We start from the raw sequence: 22,983 nt of genomic DNA, 5'->3' as shown, positions 1-22,983 counted from the left end.
TGCTGATCTTAGGCACGTTTAAATTGTATTTTCCTTTATGCATGTGGTTTGACTAGGAATTCTTATTGTGGGTAGGAGGAAAGACTTGCTTTTTAATTGCAAAGGCTTGAAGATGATTCTTAAGATCTTAGCTAGTTTCTGGTGAGCAGTCAGGCACTAGATCTCTCTTTCAAAGATGAAGTTATTTGTTAAACTCTGAGGAGTTCCTGACAGCGTTGTTATACCCTTATAAAAAGGCAGCTGTATTGGGGTTTGCTGCCTCTTTAAGAAAGATTCTAGACTTCCCCAGGCGAGGTGACCAGTTTGCTGTTTTCTCCGTCACAGACGGTACCTGTCTTCAGAGTCGCTGTTAAAAACCCCACAGCAACCCCCTCCCGTACGAGACCTGCAAAGTTCTTTCGGCAGAGGTCCTAAACTAAAAAATACTAATTCCTGAACTCATCCTCCTCTGCTATGAATTAACTGCAACTTTGGGCTTATGTTTGCATAAAAGATGATACACTTACTGTTTTCTGTTGCTTCTCTGTTTTTAATCATTAAAAGCATAGGAAAGAGTAGCTGGGCATTATCCTGACATTAAGTGAATTTTAAAAAAAATACAGATCCTAATCAACAATCTGTATTCCAAAATTATGTTTACAGTACGTAAATGTCAGCATTGTATTGGATCTAAATTTATATTATAACCAATAAAATAGCAGAAATTAATAAATTCATGATATTGACAGAAAACTTAAATGTTCTGGAGCCAGTAAGTAAAACTGCTTGCTACAGAACCGATTTAATTTGTATATTTTCCCCATTTATTCTAATGCACTTGGAAGTACTGTACGTGAGCAGCATCCTATCCGCTTCATGGAATTTCTTCTCGCTTCCCGGCTTGGGAGCGGCGTCAGAATGGCTCCTGGGGGAGCTGCTAACAAAGCCTGCCGGTGTGGTTGTGATTTGAGAGTTTATACAGACAGATTGGTGTGGTTTGGTTTTTTTTTTTTGGCTGTTAATACTGGTCTGGTGGGTAGTTTAAGCGTACGTTTGTCTAGAGAATTAAGAGTTAAAAAGCGGGCTGTGAAAGGCTTTGGCAACCTAGAGGGAGCTCGCAGGCTCCAGCCCTGACTCACTCCCCGTGGCAGTCAGATAAGCATCAGCATCTGCCACGACTGCAGGCAGGTAGGGTTAACCGCCGCGCAGGCAGGAGTGAGGAGCAGGGAGCCTGCACTGCAGGGGTTGTAATGTTTGTTCCCGGTTCTTCAATTCTCATCAGCCCTTCAGCTACAGGAGATCTATACTGGATCCATGGTAACGGTTTTAGCACACTACGCTTCCATCAGCTTGTGACAATGGGCTGTGTTCTAGTTGCTGACTGAAGAGCTGTCTCCTTTATAGAGCAAAAAAGAGATCAGTAGACTTGCACCTGAGTGATGAAATAAATAAATAAATTTAAAAAAAAATCTTAGAAAACGTGATTTAATGAGGTAGAAATTGCACAGCAGGCTTTTGCATTCATTCCTTCCACACACGCAGCCAAGCCAGCAGGTAGCTTGGGTGCTGCACATCACTGAGAAGAACTTGTTCTTTTGTTCTGTTGGTTAATGAAACTGAAGCAAACACGAGAAAATCAGCGGAAATTAAACAACTGCTTGACAAGTTAAGTGGTACCAATTTAGAAATTATAGTAAGAAATACATTGTAATGCCTGCTATTTATACCTCTCTTCAGAGCTGATTGTATCGGAGCCAGACTGCAGTGGTGTCCCACCAAGAGTTCCAGACCTTTAGCAAGCTCTTCTAGAGAAATAAAATCTTACTGATATTTCTTCTCTTTTTAAAGACCAATGAGCTTCTAGTAGCTATACTTAATAAACTATAGAATCTTCCGGGAGAAAGAAACCGGTTTGCTGTTGATTAGAAGCCCGTGCTGGGAAGATTCTTAGTAGTATTAAAGGGTAGATACACCCCTTCGCTGACTAGCGAAGGATCAGGCTACATTCTCATGTAGTGTCACTAACCGGATAGGTTGGAGACATTTTCTTTTTCTAGATGAATCAGAATTGAATTACTTTTTAGCTATATTACAGTAATGATTTTCTTAGCCTGGTGCTTTGATTTGATTCAATGTATGTGTTTAAAATACCCCCAACCTGAAAAAAAAAAAAGCCCCAAACCCAACAATCCCAAATCCCCAACCTAAAACTCAGTTTAATCAGTGTGGGAGACGTTCTGCCTGCAGAGTGGTAGCCATGTTGGTAGCTTAAGGGTTAATCTCTTGTTGCTGTAATACGATTTGAGAGCAGCAGCTCAGTCTGCTTGTGTTAGCAAGATTAAAAGCAGGAGCTGCAGTGCCATTGCAAGCACTGAATGAGTGGGGCTGTTGCAGAGTGAACTGTAGCTGAATTTTGTCTTTTCTTCTTGCTTTTTTCACCAGCTCCTCCCCCCTTCGTTCCTACTCTCAAGTCTGATGATGACACCTCAAATTTTGATGAACCAGAGAAGAATTCGCGGGTTTTATCCTCTACGCGCCAGTTGAACCCAGCAGGCTTCTCGGGTGAAGATTTGCCGTTTGTGGGGTTTTCATTCATCAAGACATTAGGGACCCTCAGATCAGAGTAAGTAGGAATTATATCTTAGGTGGATAGGGCTATTGGAAAAACGCGAAGGTTTGTTACAGTGAGGATGGTGTGTGTGTGGCGAAAAGCTGCTTTAACTGGCCTGTACTCTGCTTTAGGGAAGCTGCCAGATTCTGGCTTTATCTGTTGCTGCTGTGGCTTGTGCATGTCCTACTGTTCTGTGATTATTTCTGGGATGAGGGGGAGGGAAGGGAATGGAAAGATTGATTCTAAAACAGTTATTGTTAGAATTGTTGTTCAAATACTTTGAATTAGTTGTTGCTGTTAACCAGGGAGCAGTAGGCGATTGCATTTCTGGTATTGCAGATCCCTGAAAGAAGGAGAATACTGAGGAGTTCAGAGATGGAAAAGGGGGGTTGTTGTTTTATTGGGTCAGAGAGTGGGCACCAAGTGCTGGGGATGTGTAAGGCTGAATCAGTGATCCACAGAAATGGAGCTCCACGAATCTGGGAATGTGCAGTGATGGGTCAGTGAACAAGAGAAGGAGCTTCACAGCAGCTGACTGTGCGCTGTGGGGTCAAGTTAAATATGAAGACTGCTGTATTGTGTGTTAAGAGACTGGAGATTCAGATGAAGTATGCAGGGTATGTGTTTGTGAGGTAAAGGTCTAGAAAAAATGGGTTTCAATTGAAAGAAACATGCTTGCCGAGAGAACGGAGTCAGAGAAAAAGAAGAATATAAATAGTATGGTATAAACCATTTGGTGTGGTGGGTGGTTAGTTCCTGATGACAGAGCTATTGAAAAAGTACGTTAAGTTGCGAAGTCCTTACCTCAGTGTCATGAGGCCTCTCAGGAATGCGATGGCTTTAGCTGGGTTAGTGACTCAATGCACTAAGACGCTGTGTTTTTGTGTCAACCATCGTTCATTGCTGCTAGTTAGTTCCCTTAAGGGACTTCGTTGTCAATCTGTCTTAATTAAGTTTTCATTTTTTTGTCATACTGGTTATGATAGTTGCTCTGCGGTAAGTGTGTACCCAAATCTGGTGATACTGTTGACATCTTTGATCTTGCCCACATTGTGAATCAAGGTTATATGATGGTTATGCCAGTAATAAAAAGGGAATCTTTGATTGTGCCTCCTTAGCAGAGTTGCTTTTATGACAAAAGAGGAAGGACGGGAGAGGACATAACAACCAAAAAAGTATTCTTTTGGTGAAACGACCTAATAGTCAGCAGAATTAGAATAAACGGAATGTTATGTCTGTAGATACCTGGGGTTAAAATCTATCTTGATTTAGGAGTGACATAACTTACAGTGTTATCTTTTCTGCCTGGGGAACTGCAATCCATCTATCAAGGCTACATGACCATTCATGACAGCCAGAAGAGACTCAACAGTGACCGTAGATGTATGGTAAAAATATATATGTAATCGGGGCTCAGGACTAGAACTGAGGAGGAGCATGAGGTAAAGTCTCAGAAACAGTGGTGTAACTGTGCTGGAGGTTGAAGGCTGAAAAGTAATATAGATATAGCAGATTGATTGATATGCTTTCTTTGTGGAGCTAGTACCGAAGATGCGTATTGAAGTTATATTTCAATTTTGGTAATAGATGAGAAGGGATAGAGCAAAAGAATATAGAGATTAATGTGCTCTGGAGAAATTTTGACTGAAGTAAAATTTCTGCTTCATGTGGCCTGTTTTTTTTTCCTGAGCTGGAACAGAAAGACATCATGTGCTTAATTTTCCCCCAAATAATTTTAAGATAAGTAGATCTTACTGGTTTCTTTTTTTTGAATGAGATCTCGATAAAGGCACTTTGATTTTAGCGGTAAATATGTGCATTTTGTTCTAAGAAGGTGATTTAAATATGGCACAGAGTGTACGGAGACTTGAAAATATCTGTATTTAAATAATGCAGTGACTAGTTTATTGTCGATATCACTGCAACACTGTGTCATGAAGATAACTTCTTACTTACAAAATATTGTGTTGTGTATGTTTTACTTGAGGAAATAAAGTACTGTTTCTGTCCACACTAGCTTTGAATATCAAATTCTAGATGGGGAAGGGAACAGTAAACAGGGGGGTAGGCTTATCTGTTGGGAACCTTGGGCTGTTTTCTCTGGAAGGTCCTAAGTCATCAAGTTTATCAGTCCAGAATTTTTCTTCTGAAAATCTTTCCTCCGAAAGTCTCACCCTTCTGGTTGCTAAGTGATGCAGACCTGTTTTCCTGTCTGCAGCATGATAGCTCTAATGCCTCTAGTGCTGCTCACAGTCAGGCCCGGCAGCTGCAGAGTGCCATTACCAAGGTCCTTGGAACTTTCATCGCTTTTAATTTGAGGGCTGTTCAGCTATGAAGTGTAGGGTTATACTCTTGCCCTTCTTCACTGGAGAGTAAGAAGCCATAGCTGAGCTAGGAATTTCGAATACTTCAGAGAAAGGATGGTTCAAAAAAACTGGACAGAAGAAGGATAAAAGGAGCTCTCTTCCATTCTCCTCTTTCTCCCAACCACTTACGGTAAGAAGCGTTCACCTAAGTCACTTAGACCTGTTACCAGAACTTACATAGTCGGTGTGTAGTTTAGAAGGGTCCACTGAATGAAAATGTTCTGTACGTTGTCCCATACCACGAGTTTCGGGAAGAATTTGTGACCCTATAACGAATGTAAGATCTAACAAAAGAGCAAAAGCTATGGCAATAATGTGTCATAGGAAGCCATCAGGAGAAATCAAGGGCATTGCTTATGTCATAGGTTCCTGTGTTAGCAAAGTGTTTGTTAAATAAATCTCCTATAGGATTCTAAGAACGGGGATCCGGCTGCAGAGAAGGACCAGCTAACTCCTTCTCCCATCATGGCCTCTGAATTCTTGATTTAGGGGAGAAATGCCTGTCTGACTGCAAATTTGGCTGCTGGTCTGGCTGCGAGTGTGTGACTGTGACAAGATAACAGGCAACTGAGAGTTTAATTCCATTAAAAGCCAGCCCCACCTTACTCCCTGTCCCTAACTGTGGCTGATCTCCAGTGCTTAGCACAAGGGAGAAAAGCCCTCAGATGCCAGAAATATGCATCAAGTGGTGAAAGAAAATCGTTCTTGGCCTTTGCAGGTGACTAGCAGAAGCCCTAAGGCATAAGATAAATACAGTATAAATCCAGGGCTAACCAAATATACCAAAATACCTAATTAAAAAAAGAGATACCTAATTAAAAAATAGCTTATGATATACATTTTTGCTTGCCTCTCTGTCCTTTTCTAGACTGGAGTAAGGAGCTAAAGGGGCCGGACTACTTATGATACAAAACTTAGGTTAGTACAAAATACTTGCTAAACCAGAACCTAGAGATATTCACAGGCAAGGCTGACAGTGGGACTATACCTAATTCTGTTGCTGATATATGTTGGTTTTTTTTTTTTTTTTTAATTGTCTTACAGAATATAATAAGTGTAATCCCAGTAATTCTTGAACTGTGGTCTGTGAAGCTTTGGTAGATGGTCCAAATCTTTTTCTGTAGGTTCCTAAGAAGTGATATTTCTCAAGATTTTTTTTTTTTTTTAAATTCTAAAACGTATTTTAGATTAGCGATTGTCATTATAAAATGCTGAGAGTTAAAATGGGTCGTTCTTCCAAAAGGAAGGGCTACTGATTTCTTCCAACAGTTTGTCGGGTTCTGGTAAACTCTTTCACCAAAGATAGATTAAAGAGGAAGCAGAGGATGAGCATACCAAAAATATGCTTTGCTTCAGCTAGCTCTATTCACAGATTGATGGTATCACTGTTTGTTTTTGGTTGGTTTTTTTTAGGCCTGAGCAAGCATTTACGAGGGGGCGGAAGGTACAGATGAGTATAATGCTAAAAAGAATAGAGCATGAGGGACGGGGGATGAGATTATAGGCATGTTGTGTGGGGGCCAGGGTTAGGACAGATGGTGTCAAGCGTTGTGAGAAGAAAGCAGCACAGGTGAGTTGGGGGTTTGAGAGCGGCATAAAAGGCCAAAGGAAGGTACGAGGTATGATGCGCAAGAGACGTTCGGATACGAGTTCGATACCTCCGAATCATCCTATGGCTTTTCCTATATTAACACTTTTTTTTCTTCTTCATCTCAGCCACGTTAAGACCGGAGGAGCTTTTACACAACTAGCACCATTTCTGATAGTTCTGCGGGTTGAGGCTGTTGCTGATCTAGCTGTGAAATCACTAGATAGTCAGCTGTAAGTTAACTTGTTTTTTAGTCATGCAGGCAGTGCTTCTTTTGAAAGTAAATTGGCACAGCTAGTGCTATCAGCGCTTGGTGCTACAGACTCGACTTTGGGGTTTTTTTTAATCTTTTATTGCAATTTTCTTGTTGATGTATGCTGGTTACCTTTTGTTAATCTATTTTCACACTTGAGAGGAAACAGCAGAAACTGCTCTGTTGTGCTAAGAGAATTGATCCAGATTTAGCAGTTAATTACATGAAATAATCTGAGATGGTACCAACCCGAATGACAGCTTCGCATCATGGTTTTTGATGTTGGATTGTATGTGTTTAATTTCTGAGATGATGCTGACTGAGGAAGAATATAAGTGCCCCAGCAACGTGGGCATTTTCCACCTTGTCATGCCGCGCTGAGAGCTTATATCACCATGACAAGGCTTATTAGATTAGTCAGTATTCCATTTCTCTTGATTTCCTCTGTCTGCCCCCTTTCTGATACTTTGAAGGTTGTATGGATGTTCATGAAGTTGTTCTAATACAATTTGTACACAGGAAGGAATTACTGGGAAAGGCTGTCTCTTAAAAACTCTGTGTCCAGTGCTAACTGAAATCGGCTTCGCTTGGGGAGAAGATGTGCCGTTTCCATGGCAGGAGAATCATTGTATCATCAGGACGTATATTTTTAAGGAATTTCTTCCTCCCGTTGGACAGGGATGAGGAAGAAAGATTGTAGTTCTATAGTTTGTAGCCTTCTCTTCCCTTACAAAACTGACACCAACCCTGAGGAGCAGCTCCCTCTACAGTCACGTAAGGAAATTCAAACTTTGGTCAGTGCCAGTCTCCTGTGCCCTGTCCCATCCCGTCCCTCCTGGCTGAAGAGCGTGGCTTTGCGGAGCGCGGCATCGTCTTGCCTGAATCTGTCCTGTTAATTCCTCTGCTGCAGTGCACATGGATGCTTTAAGCTGGCTTGCAAGGGGCAATTTCTGAAATGCAAAATGGTGCCTGTAATATTAGGCTCTGATTCCTTTAATAGCAAATAAAATAAATAAGTAAAAATAACAAATAAAACTAGTCCCTTTAGGGAGGTGAAATAGAAGCAGCAAATAAAACCAGGTCTGTGAGAACTGGCTAGAGTTTTCTTAGGTAATGTCTCAGATTTGAAAAGACTAAAAGTAAAAAGGTGATGGCTAATGTTGAAACTAGAACTAAAAAAAAAAAAATAAAAGCTTTAGCCAGTACAGTTCAGACCTGTAAAGCTAAATTTTTATTATAAAAAGATTTTCAGACTTGTCTCAGTACACATTTGCAGTTATTTACATATATTCGATTAACATTTTAAAGCAGATTCCTTAGTGTCTTTTTTAGTTAATGTGAGCTTTAATTTGTATTTTTAGACTGCTTTTCTCAACTATTCATTTTTAGCCTTGTTTGTACACCCAGCTGTTATGGGATTTAATATGCATCTTTCTCAGATGGCTGCCTTTTCTCTGTAGGAGTATAGACATGCTTTATAAATTGATTTTTAAATATGATAATCTGATGGATCGGATTGATTGGACCAAGACTAAAGGAATGCTTTCCAAAAGCATTCATTCTAAGTTTTTCCACATCAGGTTTCTGAAGACACATTAATATTTAACCTTTCAAGGCAGAATTGGTGGATTTTGCTATGTTTGTTTGCTGATATCAAAAGAGCATTTCCTAATGACTGCTTCAGGTGGTGGTACTGAAGATCTATTTTGATACGGACATGTTGCTGCAGCATTTTCGTGAAAATCCGTGTGTCTCTTTCTGTGACTATCCTGCATATCTCTTTGGATTAAGGAGTAGATTTTTCTCAGAAAATGGTGGTGATGGAATCAAACTTTCCCTGGTGTTAAGAAGAGACTGCGCTGCTGTGTGTGGGTGTATGGCTATATGCAGAGAGCTGCTCAAAGCTCATTTCTCTCCATGGGGATAACTGGCTGCATACCAAACGGTGGCCAGGAGAAGCAGAAAGCAATGTGTGGGCAGACTGTATGATCTTTTATTAGCACCTTCATTGTACTTCTGCGTTTCCATCTATCAGTTAACACTGGTTCCATCATTATCTGCTTAAATATCTAGTTTGAATCATTTTATGCGAGGGAGAATGTGATTTTTAAAATTATGTTTTGATGCGTGTACTTAATTTTTTGGTTGCAAGTTACATATTTAAGACTGCAAAGCACTAAAAATATGCTCCAAACCATTGAGTGGCTTCCTGTCCTTTTCTAGAAAGAATTTAGACTAACAGAAATGGTAAACTTCTTGAATGTTGAGCCCCAATTAGACAGAAAACATGAAGAAGAAGATGTAAATATTTTCCCCAGGTTTCTGGAGTCAGATTGTTTTGAATAGTACACTTAAGTTGTGTCTCATGAAAAAAATTACTTACAAGTGGAACTCTGAAGTTCTGCAGTGTGACTAATCATATTGGTATTGATTGAGTTCGTAGGGATCGTATGAATTGGGTTAGGAAAGTTTTTCACTTCAATTTTGATGCGCAGAAGGTAACTAAGGATATTAAATTCTTCCTCCTGTGGTGCAGATTATGACATGTTAAAGTTTTTAGGGCTTTTGTACTTTGATGGTAATTTTAAAACCTGTTTAAAAATAAAGTACAAAATAAAAAGCCATTCTCTGAAAATTTGTTATCTTTCCAAGTGGTTACATTGACTTTATGCTTTGTTTTTGTTACACTTATAAATCTGTGCAAGTTATGCAAAAATGTTGCCGTGATTCATTGTTTTGCACTCTGACATAAAAGGCACTCATGGAAAATCTTAATATTGTAACTAGAAGTACACATGGATTATTTAATAATGATATACTGTCATCAGGTTTTATGGTATGTTTGGTCTGAAAGGATGGCTGTTAGACTGTGATTGCTGCTCCTTTCTTTTATCCTGGTATAAGTAAGTACCCAATGACTTTACCAAGGCTGCATAAATGCAGATTTCTGTACCTTTTGCCTATATTCATGTGCTGTTTGGCTTTGCTCTTTTAGATCTGTTTTTTCAAGTGTGGATTCTCCAGCCAAAGTCAGCTCCATGGAAAAGAAACTTCTTCTCAAGAGCAAAGAACTCCAAGACGCCCAGGACAAGTGTCACAAGGTATTTATTTATGCGATTGGCCATCTCCATTGCTCCAGGAATCTGCAACCACTGTATGTCCAGGGATCTGTCAGATGCTGCTGATCATCCAGACTCGTGGTGGGCAAAGTGCTTTTCCTTCAGTGAGGTGGCTTCCTGTCCAGTGCGAAGGGAGATGAATTTAGGCCATGCTTTTGCTCTAGATACTTTTATCTTAACAAGAAGCGGCTCTGGATTTTAAACAGTCCTTTTCTCAGCGTGACACAGACGACTGCTGCTTCCTGCAGGCCGTGCCTCTTCATCGTACGCACAATTACAGCAGTACTGTTCTGAGGTTCTCTTCCTAACTCATCAGCTTCTACTTACATAACTCTTGTCACGTCACTGGTTATGGTGAACATCTTATAACAGTTGCTGTGCTCCAATAAAGGGAACCCAGTGGAGTCTTTTCAAACTTACTCCTTGTTTGAGACTTTTATGAGAGCTCGATTACTTTTCTCCCTTCTCTGTTCTGGATTTGACCATTTGCTCCTGACAAGGAGATGGGGGGAAACCATCTTCTGGTCCAGCATGGATTTGGGATAAGGTTAAAGTGACCCATCTCTGCAAGTCAGGTGAAAAATGATTGTGTCTGCTTTGCTAACTGGGGTTCGAAGAATGACTGAATATGAACAAGCAGCTTGAATGAATGGGGTGACTTAGACTTACTACTTGTCCTTAAGAAGAACTGTGCATTCCTGGAGCAGAGACAATGGTATCGGAATTTAAACACCATTTGGAGAAACATAGCTAGAAGTCTCTTGGAGACAAATTCCTTACAAAGAGAGCTCTGAAAGTAGCAGTTAACAAAGCTTCTGAAGCCCCCTTTATAACCTCTTGATATTTATTGCAGATGGAGCAGGAAATGACGCGGTTGCACCGGAGAGTGTCAGAGGTGGAGGCTGTACTTAGCCAAAAGGAGGTGGAACTGAAAGCCTCTGAGACACAGCGATCCCTCCTGGAGCAGGACCTGGCCACCTATATCACAGAATGCAGTGTGAGCCCTTACACCAGTCCTTTCAGCTCTGAAGGCCTGAAATCTGGTGGTCTTTGCCTTTCTCTTCCATCATGGTTTCAGCGGGGTAGTTGATGGAGAGAAAATAATATGTGAGAGGATATCTGTTGAATACGGAGCCCTGAATTGTGTGCAGAGGCTTGCTTGATAGTTTTATTCAAACTTTGTTTCATGGTCATGTGCTTACAACATACAGGAATAACTACTGTCCTGGTCTTGCTGAAACTATTTGTGATGTTTGTCTCACTGGCTGTGCTAGAACATGCTTGGGTCTTGACTTCTTGCAGGTTTCTTAGCCAGAAGAGGATGGGGCCTAATCAGTACCTAGACAGAAATCTTCAAGGACAAATACGAGGAGTAGGAAACAATGGTGTTGCCTCCATCTGTGGTAGTCCGAGTTCAGGCTGATCCAGTTCCCCGCTGTAATGTCCGGGATGATGCTAGGAGAGGTGCTACTTTTCAGACAGAATATAAAAATCAGGCCTTAAAACTGTGTCTTCAAAGATCATTTGGCATTTTTCATGGGAGCTGGAATGTCTTCCCAGTTGTCCTGGCAGGATTCCAGTGAGGATATTTTCATTCTAGTTAATAGTCTCTGTATTTTCAGTTGGATATAATATTCTATTTCCTCTCTTGTACCAAGAACAAAAATCCAGATAATACTCTGTTTCAGAGAATTGAAAAGCATTTCTGATGGTTTGTTTGTTGGGAAGCATATCTTAAAACGGGGCTGAGTGATTTTCCTATACCAGATGCTACTAGGTAAATAAATAAAATGAAGTTTGTACCTTTCTGTTGAAGAATAGTATGTAGTTGATAGGAGGACCACTGGTCTGCCCAGATTTGCAGGTAAGGTATGTGGTGAGATACAGAAGCAGCTCTTCTGGTCTTTGTAGAAGGTTAACGATGATTAAAGGATTTAACTTCCTTAACAGCAACAAGAAAAATGAATAGGCTTGTTAGTAACGTGAAGTTGAAGGATTGTATCTAGGTTGTGAATTAATAGTGCTAGATGAAATATAGATAAATGCTGTCAATAATGGATGCCTTTTGTGATCTCTGTTTGGTTTTTGTCCTAAACCTGACGTGAGGAAGTAGAGATTTGAACTAAGATTTCAGTGTAGGAAATGGTATTTGTGAAATGGGCTGCTTCTATCCAGATGGAAGCAGCACTGGCCATGAATTTCTTTAGGGTTCCATCATGGGTGCCTCGATTCTTTTTGATGCCTCGCTGCAGTCAAGCAGGCATTTGTGTAGCTAAAGATCTGTATTATACAGCCATCTGAAAACCCAAAGACTATGTATTGAACACTTTGCTTTCTGCAGAGCTTAAAGCGAAGCCTGGAGCAGGCACGGATGGAGGTGTCTCAGGAAGATGATAAGGCACTACAGCTACTTCATGATATCAGAGAGCAAAGCCGAAAACTGCAAGAGATCAAAGAACAGGTATACCTGCTTCTTCGGGGAGCAGAGTGGCTATCCACAAATAGGCGTTCTTGGCATATTCTAGCTCTGTTGCCAGGATTACGTTTTATGTTGGTAGGCTGTGATGACTCCCAATCTGTGTGTTTTCACATGGTTTCTTAAACAAAATGGGAAGCAACAAAATCACGCTTTTGTCTACATTGCAAGTAAGCACAAACTCCAAAGTTCAAGTTTTTCTTTTCCTAGTCCTGAAAGTACTTTGTCTATAAAACCAGCTTAGGAGAAGGTTGCAATGCTTTAGTAATATGCTGCATTAGAAATGAACTGTCCATTTTAAATGGCCAAGCTATACAAATTTCACAAGTTCATGAATCTTCACCTGGGAGAAAACTGAGCTAGCCTTAGTTTTGCGTTGGTTTTTTTTTCTTATCTGGCCATTTAAAATGCTTAGTAGTCTTTCAAAATAGAATCTGTGTTGCCTAACTGTTCTTCTCCTAATTTAATCTATTTGCAAAGTAGATATTCATAATTTTTTTCCACCAGTAGAATGTTGAAAATTCCTTAATCTATATGGTTGTTCATAAGGAAAAAGAAGGTCAAAATGAAATGAAAATATGGTGACAAATGTGGACATTTTTAGGATTTAAAACGGTCTACAAGATAGAACCCATTCAGTTTTATTAATCAATAGCAACATATTGTATTGAGAAAAAGAAATGGAAATTTGCTGTGGCGTTCAAACAATTCTTTGCAGTTATCTGTTTTTTTTCATCTTCAAAGCACTTTACAAACATTAACTGACTAATTTCATAGTGTTTGAGACAAGGAAGCCCAGAAACCTTGGTAATAATCCTCCAGACATGAGCAGCTCTTATGTAAAAAGTAATGAAATGCAAAACCAGCCCTGTGGATGTAGCAGGCCTCCGTAGGCTTCTACAGCATTCTTCTGGGTGGTGGTTTTATGTAATAGAAGGGCTCTAAAGCTCATTGCTCTGTGTTCTGGTGCTTTGTTAGCAAAGTTGCTTTTAGATATTGAAATGTGGAACGTTTTTGGTGACGATAAATATCAATAGATTCTTAGTAACAGAGGAGAAATAATGCAGATAGTTTTTAATCAAATATTTTGTCCCAGAATATTTTAATCTGGCTTGTGAAGATTCGCAATGACATAAAAATGCTGCTTAGGTCAACAAATGAATTTGTAATATCCCGCTGACTTTCATGTCTGGGGTGGTCTTCTGAGCTGTCTGAAACTCATGTGCAAGAGCACGGCAACAGAATGTGCAGAGATGTTTTTGCTGACTCACACCAGCAGGTGGATCTTAGCCATTACAGGCTTGGATCATTATTTTTAAGTCAGAGGGAACTGGGAGGTGAGATGGAGGAGGCCCTTAGAGTTTTGCTGTTGAAAACCTGAAGCTTGAGAGAGAACAAGTAAAATTAACAGTGAATCAGAATCTTCAAAACCCAATAATTAGGTATTTGGTGTTTTCAGGGCAAGACTGTAGGTTCAACTTAACCCCCGGTACTTGACTAGAAGAACATGGCGGGTTTGTGTTTGGTTTGGGTTTTTTGTTTGGGCTGTGTGTTTGCTTTTTGTTTTGTTGTTTGGGGTTTTTTGTTCTGTTTTGTTTTAACCAAACCTGTGTTCTGGTCGTTACTTGATGAAGGCCCACATGAATGGATGAACTTGTAGCAAATCAGAATCTATATTTTTTTTGAAACGCCCACTCATTTGTATGCAGCTACCCTGATGTGGTTTGCTTCAGGTATATGCCCGGAGCTTTGCCTGTCCGTTAATAAGCGCTTAAGTACATCTTGATAGTTTTAAACCTATGACCAATGCATATGCAAGAGGCATCGTTCTGTGTCGCCTTGAGTGATGCGGCCTGTTCCTCTGACCTGACCATCAGATTTATTCAAAGATAGTCTTGCAAACGTCCAGAAACAAGAAAAACTGAAACATTACTAATTATCTCTTCTTCCTTCTTTTCTCCCTCCCCGTTCTCCCCCCTTCCCAAACACTCATTTTCACAGTGGCAGCTGTAGCGATACCTGTAATTCTTCGTTCAAGTGTTTGCTGATATGAAAGCTGAGTATTTTAGGAAGGCTTAACAAATATGGTTTCTGAGCAGAACATGTACTCCTTCAAGCCATTCTGCCTTTTCTTATTCACAAATATGTTTGTATGAAACGAATATTTGAGTTAATGTATGCTCACTTATAAAAAGGCTCTAATTCTTTCCAGCAAGAAAATAAGATCATCCGTAGAGAGACTAACCGGAAAGAGCAGGTCCCCGTCTGCCTCACAAACTGGAGAACCCATTTGGGGATTACAAACCAAGGGGCCATTCTGCCATGCTCCCCGTAACGGAGAGTAAAGCAATCTGTTAAAGGCCCAGCTTCTTTAAGTATCTGCGTGAGCTCTCCATGTTGCTAGAGAATCACAGGCTGGCAGGAGGGTCAGTGTTCATGCAATCACTCGTCTAACTAAAGACAGCTGGCTGTCTGGAAGGAGTGATGACAAACCTGATTTTGTCATGAGACAGTTACTCTCTTGAATATGGGGGTAGTCAGGTGTATTGTAAGATATTAAAATGGAAAGAAAGATAGACTCCCCCACTGTCAGTCCTTCATAATCTTTTTTCCTAGCTCTTGATGTGCATGTTTTCTACTTCTTCTCAGCTTCATAAAAAATACTTTGGTTTTGGGTTTTTTTTGTTTAGAGTAATTTTATAAAACGTATACTTACAGGACTTAGTAAATGCTAAATAAACATTATCAAATTCTTTTTCTTCCAGTAAAGATACGGGAAGCAATCTCACGAGCTAGTCTCAGTTTGAGCACCCAGTCACATTGAGACAGTCACTTCAAATGTTCTTTTCTTCTCCCACCTTCCCCCTCCAAATGCCCTATCTTGTAGTGTCCTGCATGGGGAATCATTATTTCTGCCGATATAGGCAAATATCTTTTATGGGCAATGTGATTTTTAGACAGTTTTTTCTAAGTTTAGATTTGATTTTAGGTTGTCTCCCATACAGAGCAATATGATCCTTTTTAACTCTGTCAGGAGAAAATAACTGATGGCTAGAAGCCACAGTATGCTACCCCTCTGCTTCTCCTCCTTTCCTTTTACCCAAGCTGTGCAGATCTGTGGTAGTTGTCATGTTATCAGCCTGAGAAAATATATCTTGAGGGAGCATCTGGGCATTTGGTAGAGACATCAACTCAAAGGCACATTTCTGTTTCAGAAATTAGAAACGTAAGCAATTTTTATCATTTGTATGTAGATGTATGTATGTGTTTCTGCAGCGAAGCCACTCTCAAAAAGTCAATGTGTTGTCTTTTATAAGGTATTGACTTGAAAATGGCAAGCCTCAAACCAGAACACCATGGATATGTTATTTTATTTAGCTCTTAATGTTTTATTTTGTACTTTACTTTTCTTCCACATGTTCTTAAATGCGCCTCTTGCCTGCAATCAGTATTCTGGGATCTGCTGCTCCAAGTATTTCCCCTGTTGCCTCTAAAATATAATACCTTTTCCTTCCCTTCCACCACAACTACAGGAATATCAAGCTCAAGTAGAAGAAATGAGGTTGATGATGAATCAATTAGAAGAGGATCTTATTTCAGCTCGCAGGCGTAGTGATCTTTATGAATCGGAGTTGAGAGAGTCCCGACTGGCAGCTGAAGAATTCAAACGTAAAGCTACTGAATGTCACAACAAATTGCAAAAGGTAGCTTAGGCTTCACGGGAGAGGGGACTGATGCTTGCTTGAATTTCTAGTGCTCTTTTACACACGCACACACACACAGGAGTTCTGTGTTGTGTGTGTGTCCTCTAGAGATTAGCGTGGTTTGTACAACTAATACAAAATGGCTTTCAATTGTGCGCTTGAAATAATGTAATTTATACCTTGTGTAGCTCTTGTGTTTAAATTACATGTGTCGATGACTGGATAGAAGACCAGTGTACTACAACTTTTCCTGAGACTTTTATATATTTTATATTTAAGTTACAGGTTAAAGATCAAGGAAAAAATGAAGCAGGAGAGTTGTATTCCAAATTGGAGAAGGTATGTTGCTTCAGTGTCCTGGAGTTGGCTTCCTGAATCTTTCATGTTATGCACAGAAGCCAGGAGTGTCTGTGGCTAGTCAATGGCACGCACAGCCTCACATCCCTCCCTATTTTATTTATTTATTTTTTTAAATCTTTTTCTTGGCGCAATTCACTGTTCTTTCTGATTTGATCGTCTGGATATCCTGTTAATGGATTGTGTTCAGAAGCTAGGCGAAGACAGGCCATTATGTGTAATCTGAGTTTGGAGTTAGGTTAGTGATACATAAGGGTTTTATTTATGAATAAAGAATAGCAAATGAAAAATAAAAAAACTCTGAATGTTCTCACACTGAACAATCTATTTGGTGACTCAAATATGAACTCATCCAGTCGTTAGTAAAATGGGAGTAGATTTGCCAAGGAGCATTTTAGTGTATTGGAATTCGTATAGAGAAACAAAGATTTTTGGGAAGTGAATTAAAATAAATGTGGTATCATAAGTAGAGAGCATTTTTTCCTTTTTGGTTTTATGACACTCTTTCCCCCCATCTTTTTATTTAACTGTAGATCAATACAGAGCAGCAGGCCAAAATCCAGGAGCTGCAGGAAAAGCTGACAAAGGTAATGTCTGGGTGGTGAAAGTGAATCTTTCACAAGATTTTTCAGTGAAACCTTAGCACAGAGGAGGGATGCACTTTGTTTTATTCTCAAAAATAGAATTAGTCATAGCATGGGGGATGAGGAAAAGGGGGAGGGAACTGGTATCTGAAAGCATTGGTGTTCTCAATATGCTTTTGGCTCTTGAGACATGTCAACAGTGTTTATTTTTACAAATGAAACTGAGTCAGAACTGGAGTAGTGTAGAGAAATTCTAATTAAAAGGCCAGTTTGGGTAGGCCGTATGCAATGCACTGGTCCCTTGCTTCTGAAGACGGTTCAGATGTTTTTAACTCACTAGTAAAATACATGTTGGACTTGGTTTAGTCTCCCAGTATACTCTGTTTGAATTGCAAAATCACTTTCTAGTTCAGTTATTCACAGTAAAAATGTTGAATGATAAGGATTCACAACAGAATTAAAATACCTTAGCAATGTAAGCTGAAGGAAGCGCATAATATCTCCTGTTTGCAGTTGTGGTCAGTCTGTCACTTAAGAAGGCACTGTAAGGACAGCAGGGGAACTTCTCTTATTGGGATCTTTCAGCAGAAAAGAAAGGGGTTGTCATCGTAATCCGCTTTTCAAACTTGGCACCTGCTGAGAGAGGGCTTTTTCAAGGGTTAGCGATCTAGAATATGAATAGGAGGCCAAAACTATGTAGAAATAGTACTTCTAATATTGCAAAACAGTCATGTTTTAGTCCTCCCTCCCCTTTTCTCCTTTTGTTAATTCTAAGGAATTATCTGTAGGCCAATAGGTTATTGCCCTGGTGTTTTAGTAACAGTATTTTGTGAGTTCTTTCCAAGAACTTGAGCTGAATTTGGGGGTAGACTTTACTTTCAGTACGTAGAGACAATTAGAAACTCGCGGTACAGCAAGACAAACATGTAGATCTCCTGGATTTTCAGTTTTTTGTGAAACGGAAAAGAATTATGTAATAGGACTTAGAATTTGGGTTCCTGCACATGTTTGTACGTTGTCTTAATTTGACACTGCTAGGCCAAAGTTCTGTAGCAATTTTGTTCAGAATGTTGCCCATCTCGAGGTTATGAACTTTTTCACATACCAAGTTTTTGTGTGTGGTTTTTTTCTTATAATACCTTTTTTTACTTTTTTTTTTTCCCTTTGGACCGTTAGGCTGTGAAAGCTAGCTCAGAGGCAACTGAACTTCTTCAGAATATCCGTCAAGCAAAGGAGAGAGCTGAGAAGGAGTTAGAGAAACTGCAGAATCGGGAAGATTCTAATGAAAGCATGAAGAAGAAATTGCTTGAAGCGGAGGTGAGTGGAGAATGTCTATCTAGAGGAAATTAGTTATTGGGGTGTGTCTCAGTTTAGTAACTATTCATGGGAAAGTGATGTTAGACATGAATCCATTTTTAATTAAAAAGCATGTGTTTCTTTGAAGAAAACCGAGAGGCTTTTTATTTTCCATGAGGAGTCAATAAGGACATGTGGTTAGCATACGGGATTTGAGGCATGATGAGGATTTCAAATATGAAAGACAATCACATATTGACTGCTTCAGCTGACTTTTTCTAGAAAGTACTCATTGCTTTGTGATAATGCAGAGTTGGTTAGCCTAAATGGCAGTTAATAATTGCTCTACAGGAACGGCGCCATTCTCTGGAGAATCAGGTGAAGAGATTAGAGACTGTGGAACGAAGAGAAAACCGGCTAAAGGAAGATATTCAAACTAAATCTCAACAGATTCAACAGATGGCAGAAAAAATTCTGGTGAGCAGAGGTGAAAATGAAAGATAAAGGGTAAGAGTTTGTAAGAAAGGGGTAGGAAAGGAACAGAAGACATAGAATTGAACTGAATAAGGTGGAAATTGTTGAATAAAGGGATTTGTTTCTGGTACCAGTCATACTGGAGAAAGCTTAAGCGCTCAAATTCTGTTTGCACCTTTAGTTACAAACTCACTCCTGTACCTTTAGCCGTAATCCTATTTTAAAATTTTAGTTGTCTCACTGGGAGCACGTTTAAGTCAACTTTAAATTCATTACCTAACGATTATTTCAGAAATAAAACTTTCTCAGGACAGGATACTGCAACAACAAAAACATTGATACCTAGCTTTTAAACTAAATTGCAAAGGAATTTAGAGGTCAGATCTACTTGAAATGCTTACATTTTGAAGCAGAGAGAAATTAGTCATCTAAACTGTTCGTCTCCAAAGATAATATTTGTCAGGAATCCATTTTCACCCACATACCTTCTCTGTTGGCAATTTCTTGTTTCTCTCCTTGTTCAACGTATTAAATCTTTGTAGCGAGTTGGTACGCCAGTCTACAGCGAACCAAGCAGAGGTTTGTGTTTCACATGAGTTCTCTTTCTGTGTTGCCAATATGACAAGGAAATAAAGATTACGTGTTATTGGTAGCGATCCTGAGCATAGATAACCCTGAGGAAGGCCAAATGGAAGTGTATAAATAACCGTATTTGGAGTCAACAGATGACCCATACTTGTTCTGGGTAATCGCTGCACATGTAGACTTTAGCATCAGAACGCCTGAGCGCTCTCAAGAAAAGGTAGAATCAGTTCTTTAGTAGTGCTGTTTCTTTCAAATTGTTTTGATAACATGAGTGCATGGTGAGTGGGAGACTATGGTTTTACTGAGCCCAGAGCCAACTTTATGTTTAGAAATAGTGTAAAACTTTGAATTGTTTCATAAGCCTCGTGTGTGTATTTGGGGATTGTTCCTTGGTGCTGATTACGTTCTCTGTGGAGGAAAAACTGGAAGGGAATGCAGAAATATCGACTAATTGTTTTACACCATGGGATATGTTTAGCTCTTCTTATAGATAGTTTCCATGGAGTTCTGACAGAATGTTGGAGAGGCACAGAAGTATTTTATAAAAAAGTCAAGCAGGCATTGAAGAAATAATCCTACAGAGCCTTTCCTAGTCCCTTGCAGCTCTGATCTGGGAGCACAGGGTAACCGTTGTCTTTTTTTCTCCATTTCTACCCCGTTTGTTCCCTCAAGTTGATCTCTTCAAACACTTTTGACTTTTCCTGGTATAGAAAGGTAGGAAGGAAGGGAGCTGAAGATACAGAATTGCATAGAATAAGGTGGAAATTGTTGAATAAAGGCGCTGGTTTCATGTACACTCATCCAGCAGTACCTGAGAAGTACCTCCTGATCTGCCTGTAGAGAACTGGATAAGAAGTAAGAAACAAATTAGAGAAGATGCTTATTACTGTTTGAAAGTGTAGCTCATTGCTACGATGCTAATAACAAAGTTAGCGCTACATAGAGAACAGTAAGTGCGAACTGGAATGGTAAGAGATTACCTTTTTAAGCCCACACTGGCTGTTAAGTGCCACTGCAGAAACTGGTGAAGCTTCTGCTACAATATGAGCAGTCTGATGCTGGTAGCTTTGAAGCTGCTGCTGATCTGATTGTCTGATTCTCTGCCAGGACCTGAAACGTGTGGGCTTCTGGGGGAGGTGAGTTGTCCCTCTTGTTGCTGGGAGACATATTTCAATTGCAAAAAGCAGCAATCTCCATTCCTTGCAGAAGTGTTGGGTACGAGGCACTGTAGATGACCTACTTTTGGTGAACCTCCTCTTTGATTCTCACTTCTGGAAAAATAGGTCTACTGCAATTACTGGAGCAAAAAAGTCTTCATATGTTTTCAAGATGAGGAAGATCTGAAAAGAGAATGTGAAAAGAGCTAAAGTAGAAATATCAGGAAATTCTCCTGTGCTATGCAGTAACGAAGGCAGAGAGTGGGCCTGCGTGCATCCCAAAGCCTGAACTGGCTGTGCGAGAGTCGGTCCAGTGGTAGTGAACGACAGACCTGGATCTGCCTCTTGTTCGAAGGAAACTGTTGGAATGGCAAATAGGACAATGAACGAGCATGAAGTTCTAAGCTCAACTCTTGTGAGGTGTCCTGTTGAAAGGCGATTATAGATATATCCTGGAGAATATAGTCAGACAGCAGAAATAGCTAACTTCTGAGCTACAAAATTATTTAAGTCCTTACTGTGCAGGGCTCAAACTATCTGATGTGAAGTAAGGAGGTTAAAAATATTCTGGCATGTTCTACCATATATATTGCATCCTGCACTTTACATTTTCCAAGCAATTTATAGTTATTCTGACAACATTCATCTGAGGAATATAGCAAAGTAAATTCTATTCCCACTCTATGAATGTAGAATGAAAAGCACAGACAGCAGTGCCCCGTTATTGAGGTCTTCTGTGAGAAAACAAGTGAGAGACCTTGTTAAAAATAGATCTGCACTTCCTGTGATGCCACTGCAGCTATGAAGTGTTTGTAACTGCTTGTTTTCACAAGCCATCCTTGGCCCATCTTTGGGAATATTTACTGGGAAATGGAAATTCTTACCACGGAAGTAGAAATCTTTGTCTTTAGCAGTGTATCTGCTCTACAGTAGCTGGGTCAGCAGCAATATGCAAAGCTTAAAACTGCGCGGCTCTCATAATGTTTTTTTTTTTACTATGACAGCCGTGGTCTTGGGATTTTTATAGTGTGAAGCCTTACAAAAGAGAATGAATGAGTGTTTGATACCTGTGTAACACACACACACAGCACCTACTATTTTTTGTGTCTGAATATGAATCTCTGCTTTTAGGAGCTGGAAGAAAAGCATCGTGAGGCTCAGATCGCAGCACAACATCTGGAGTTGCAGCTGAAACAGAAGGAACAATTCTACGAGGAAAAACTCAAAGTAAAAATATCTTCTTATCACCTTCCTACAAGCTTTTGTGGGTAGAATGAGTTCAGGGAAAAACAGTTGCCTTTAGGCTCTGATTGCTTTGTCTTATGAGTTGCCTTCTTGCTTACCCCTACTGAAATGTTCAGAGAGCTTGGTGGAATCTGAATACGTTTTTCTTCTCGTCCGTGCCATTGGACCTTATCTGTCCTTAGCACTGCACTAAAAGAGGTGGCATTTGAAGTCAGAACTATAGGCAGGCAGTTGTTGATTGTAGTTTGACTATTACTGACTAAATAATACTTACTTAATGCTATTGGATCTCACATCCTGAAAAAGCTTTCAGTTCCTACTGGTGATTTTCTAAGAGTATTCACACAGCCTACCTGCAAATTTTAAATTCGGCAAATACTAGAGCATTTCCGAAATTCCATCTTCTTGGAGCTGTAACATCTGCCAAGAAGCCACAGAAACCACCCACTTTGTTTTTGTCTTTTCCAGGGTAGCATAAGACTTTAACAAACAGTTAGAAATAGAATCATAGACACCATCTAAAATTAGGAAAAACAAATTGGGAAACAGGAGTATGTGTACTGGCTAAGGATTTTTCTAAAGAACCTGCGGTACGTCAGCCAGTAAATGCATTTTGTAAGCATCTTTGTTTCTACTAAGCATAATCTGTTTTCAGCAATGTTTATCTAGCACGTTTACCTAGGGCTTTAATTCTACATTTCAGCTTAAATGTGAGAGGATGTAGTATTTAAGAGGAGAGAAGGAATTTCTATGGGAGAAATAGGAAGGAAAAGAAGAGAAGTGAGAAGGTTTCCTGGAAGCCCAGAGCATGTGGTAATCAGTAACGAGAGGAGAGCGATAGAAAGCAGGGAGATCAGAGGCAGATGTTGGGAGAGGAGAAGTGGTGACATAAAAACTGGAAAAGAGGATAGGAATTGGAAAAAGAATTAAACGAAAAAGAGAGCCAGTGTATTACGGGGACATATGATACAGGGTTTAGTAGGAGGAATCAGGAAGCCAGGTGAAAAAGGTTCAAAGGGATGAAAGAGGACATGGGACGTTCGTAACTGGAGCCATAAAAAATACCCTGTGATGTCCAGACTTTGTGCCTTTGAAAACTTGTCTTTGAAGGAAATGACCTTCAGTTTAACAACTGATTTAAAGCTCCGGACATACATACATAACATGCATTTTAAAAAAAACGTAACAA

The 22,983-nt window shown here is 39.8% G+C and overlaps 1 protein-coding gene across 1 annotated transcript in view; it reads left to right on the top strand.

Annotated features, from left to right (window-relative positions):
• The window catches only part of CIT (citron rho-interacting serine/threonine kinase), a 70,147-nt gene that overhangs the window by 13,563 nt on the left and 33,601 nt on the right, over positions 1–22,983 (top strand). Inside the window, exons 10-19 of the mRNA XM_082325156.1 lie at positions 2,422–2,602; positions 9,793–9,898; positions 10,770–10,913; positions 12,258–12,377; positions 15,926–16,096; positions 16,376–16,435; positions 16,987–17,040; positions 18,214–18,354; positions 18,685–18,810; positions 21,681–21,776. Of these exons, the coding sequence (XP_082181282.1) occupies positions 2,422–2,602; positions 9,793–9,898; positions 10,770–10,913; positions 12,258–12,377; positions 15,926–16,096; positions 16,376–16,435; positions 16,987–17,040; positions 18,214–18,354; positions 18,685–18,810; positions 21,681–21,776 (1,199 nt within the window). The remainder of the gene's footprint in view (positions 1–2,421; positions 2,603–9,792; positions 9,899–10,769; positions 10,914–12,257; positions 12,378–15,925; positions 16,097–16,375; positions 16,436–16,986; positions 17,041–18,213; positions 18,355–18,684; positions 18,811–21,680; positions 21,777–22,983) is intronic.

Source organism: Platalea leucorodia, assembly GCF_965183815.1.
Source record: "Platalea leucorodia genome assembly, chromosome: 12".
Taxonomy (NCBI): domain Eukaryota; kingdom Metazoa; phylum Chordata; class Aves; order Pelecaniformes; family Threskiornithidae; genus Platalea; species Platalea leucorodia.
The sequence above is the reverse complement of the archived record's forward strand: the minus strand, read 5'-3'. Positions and strand labels throughout refer to the sequence as shown.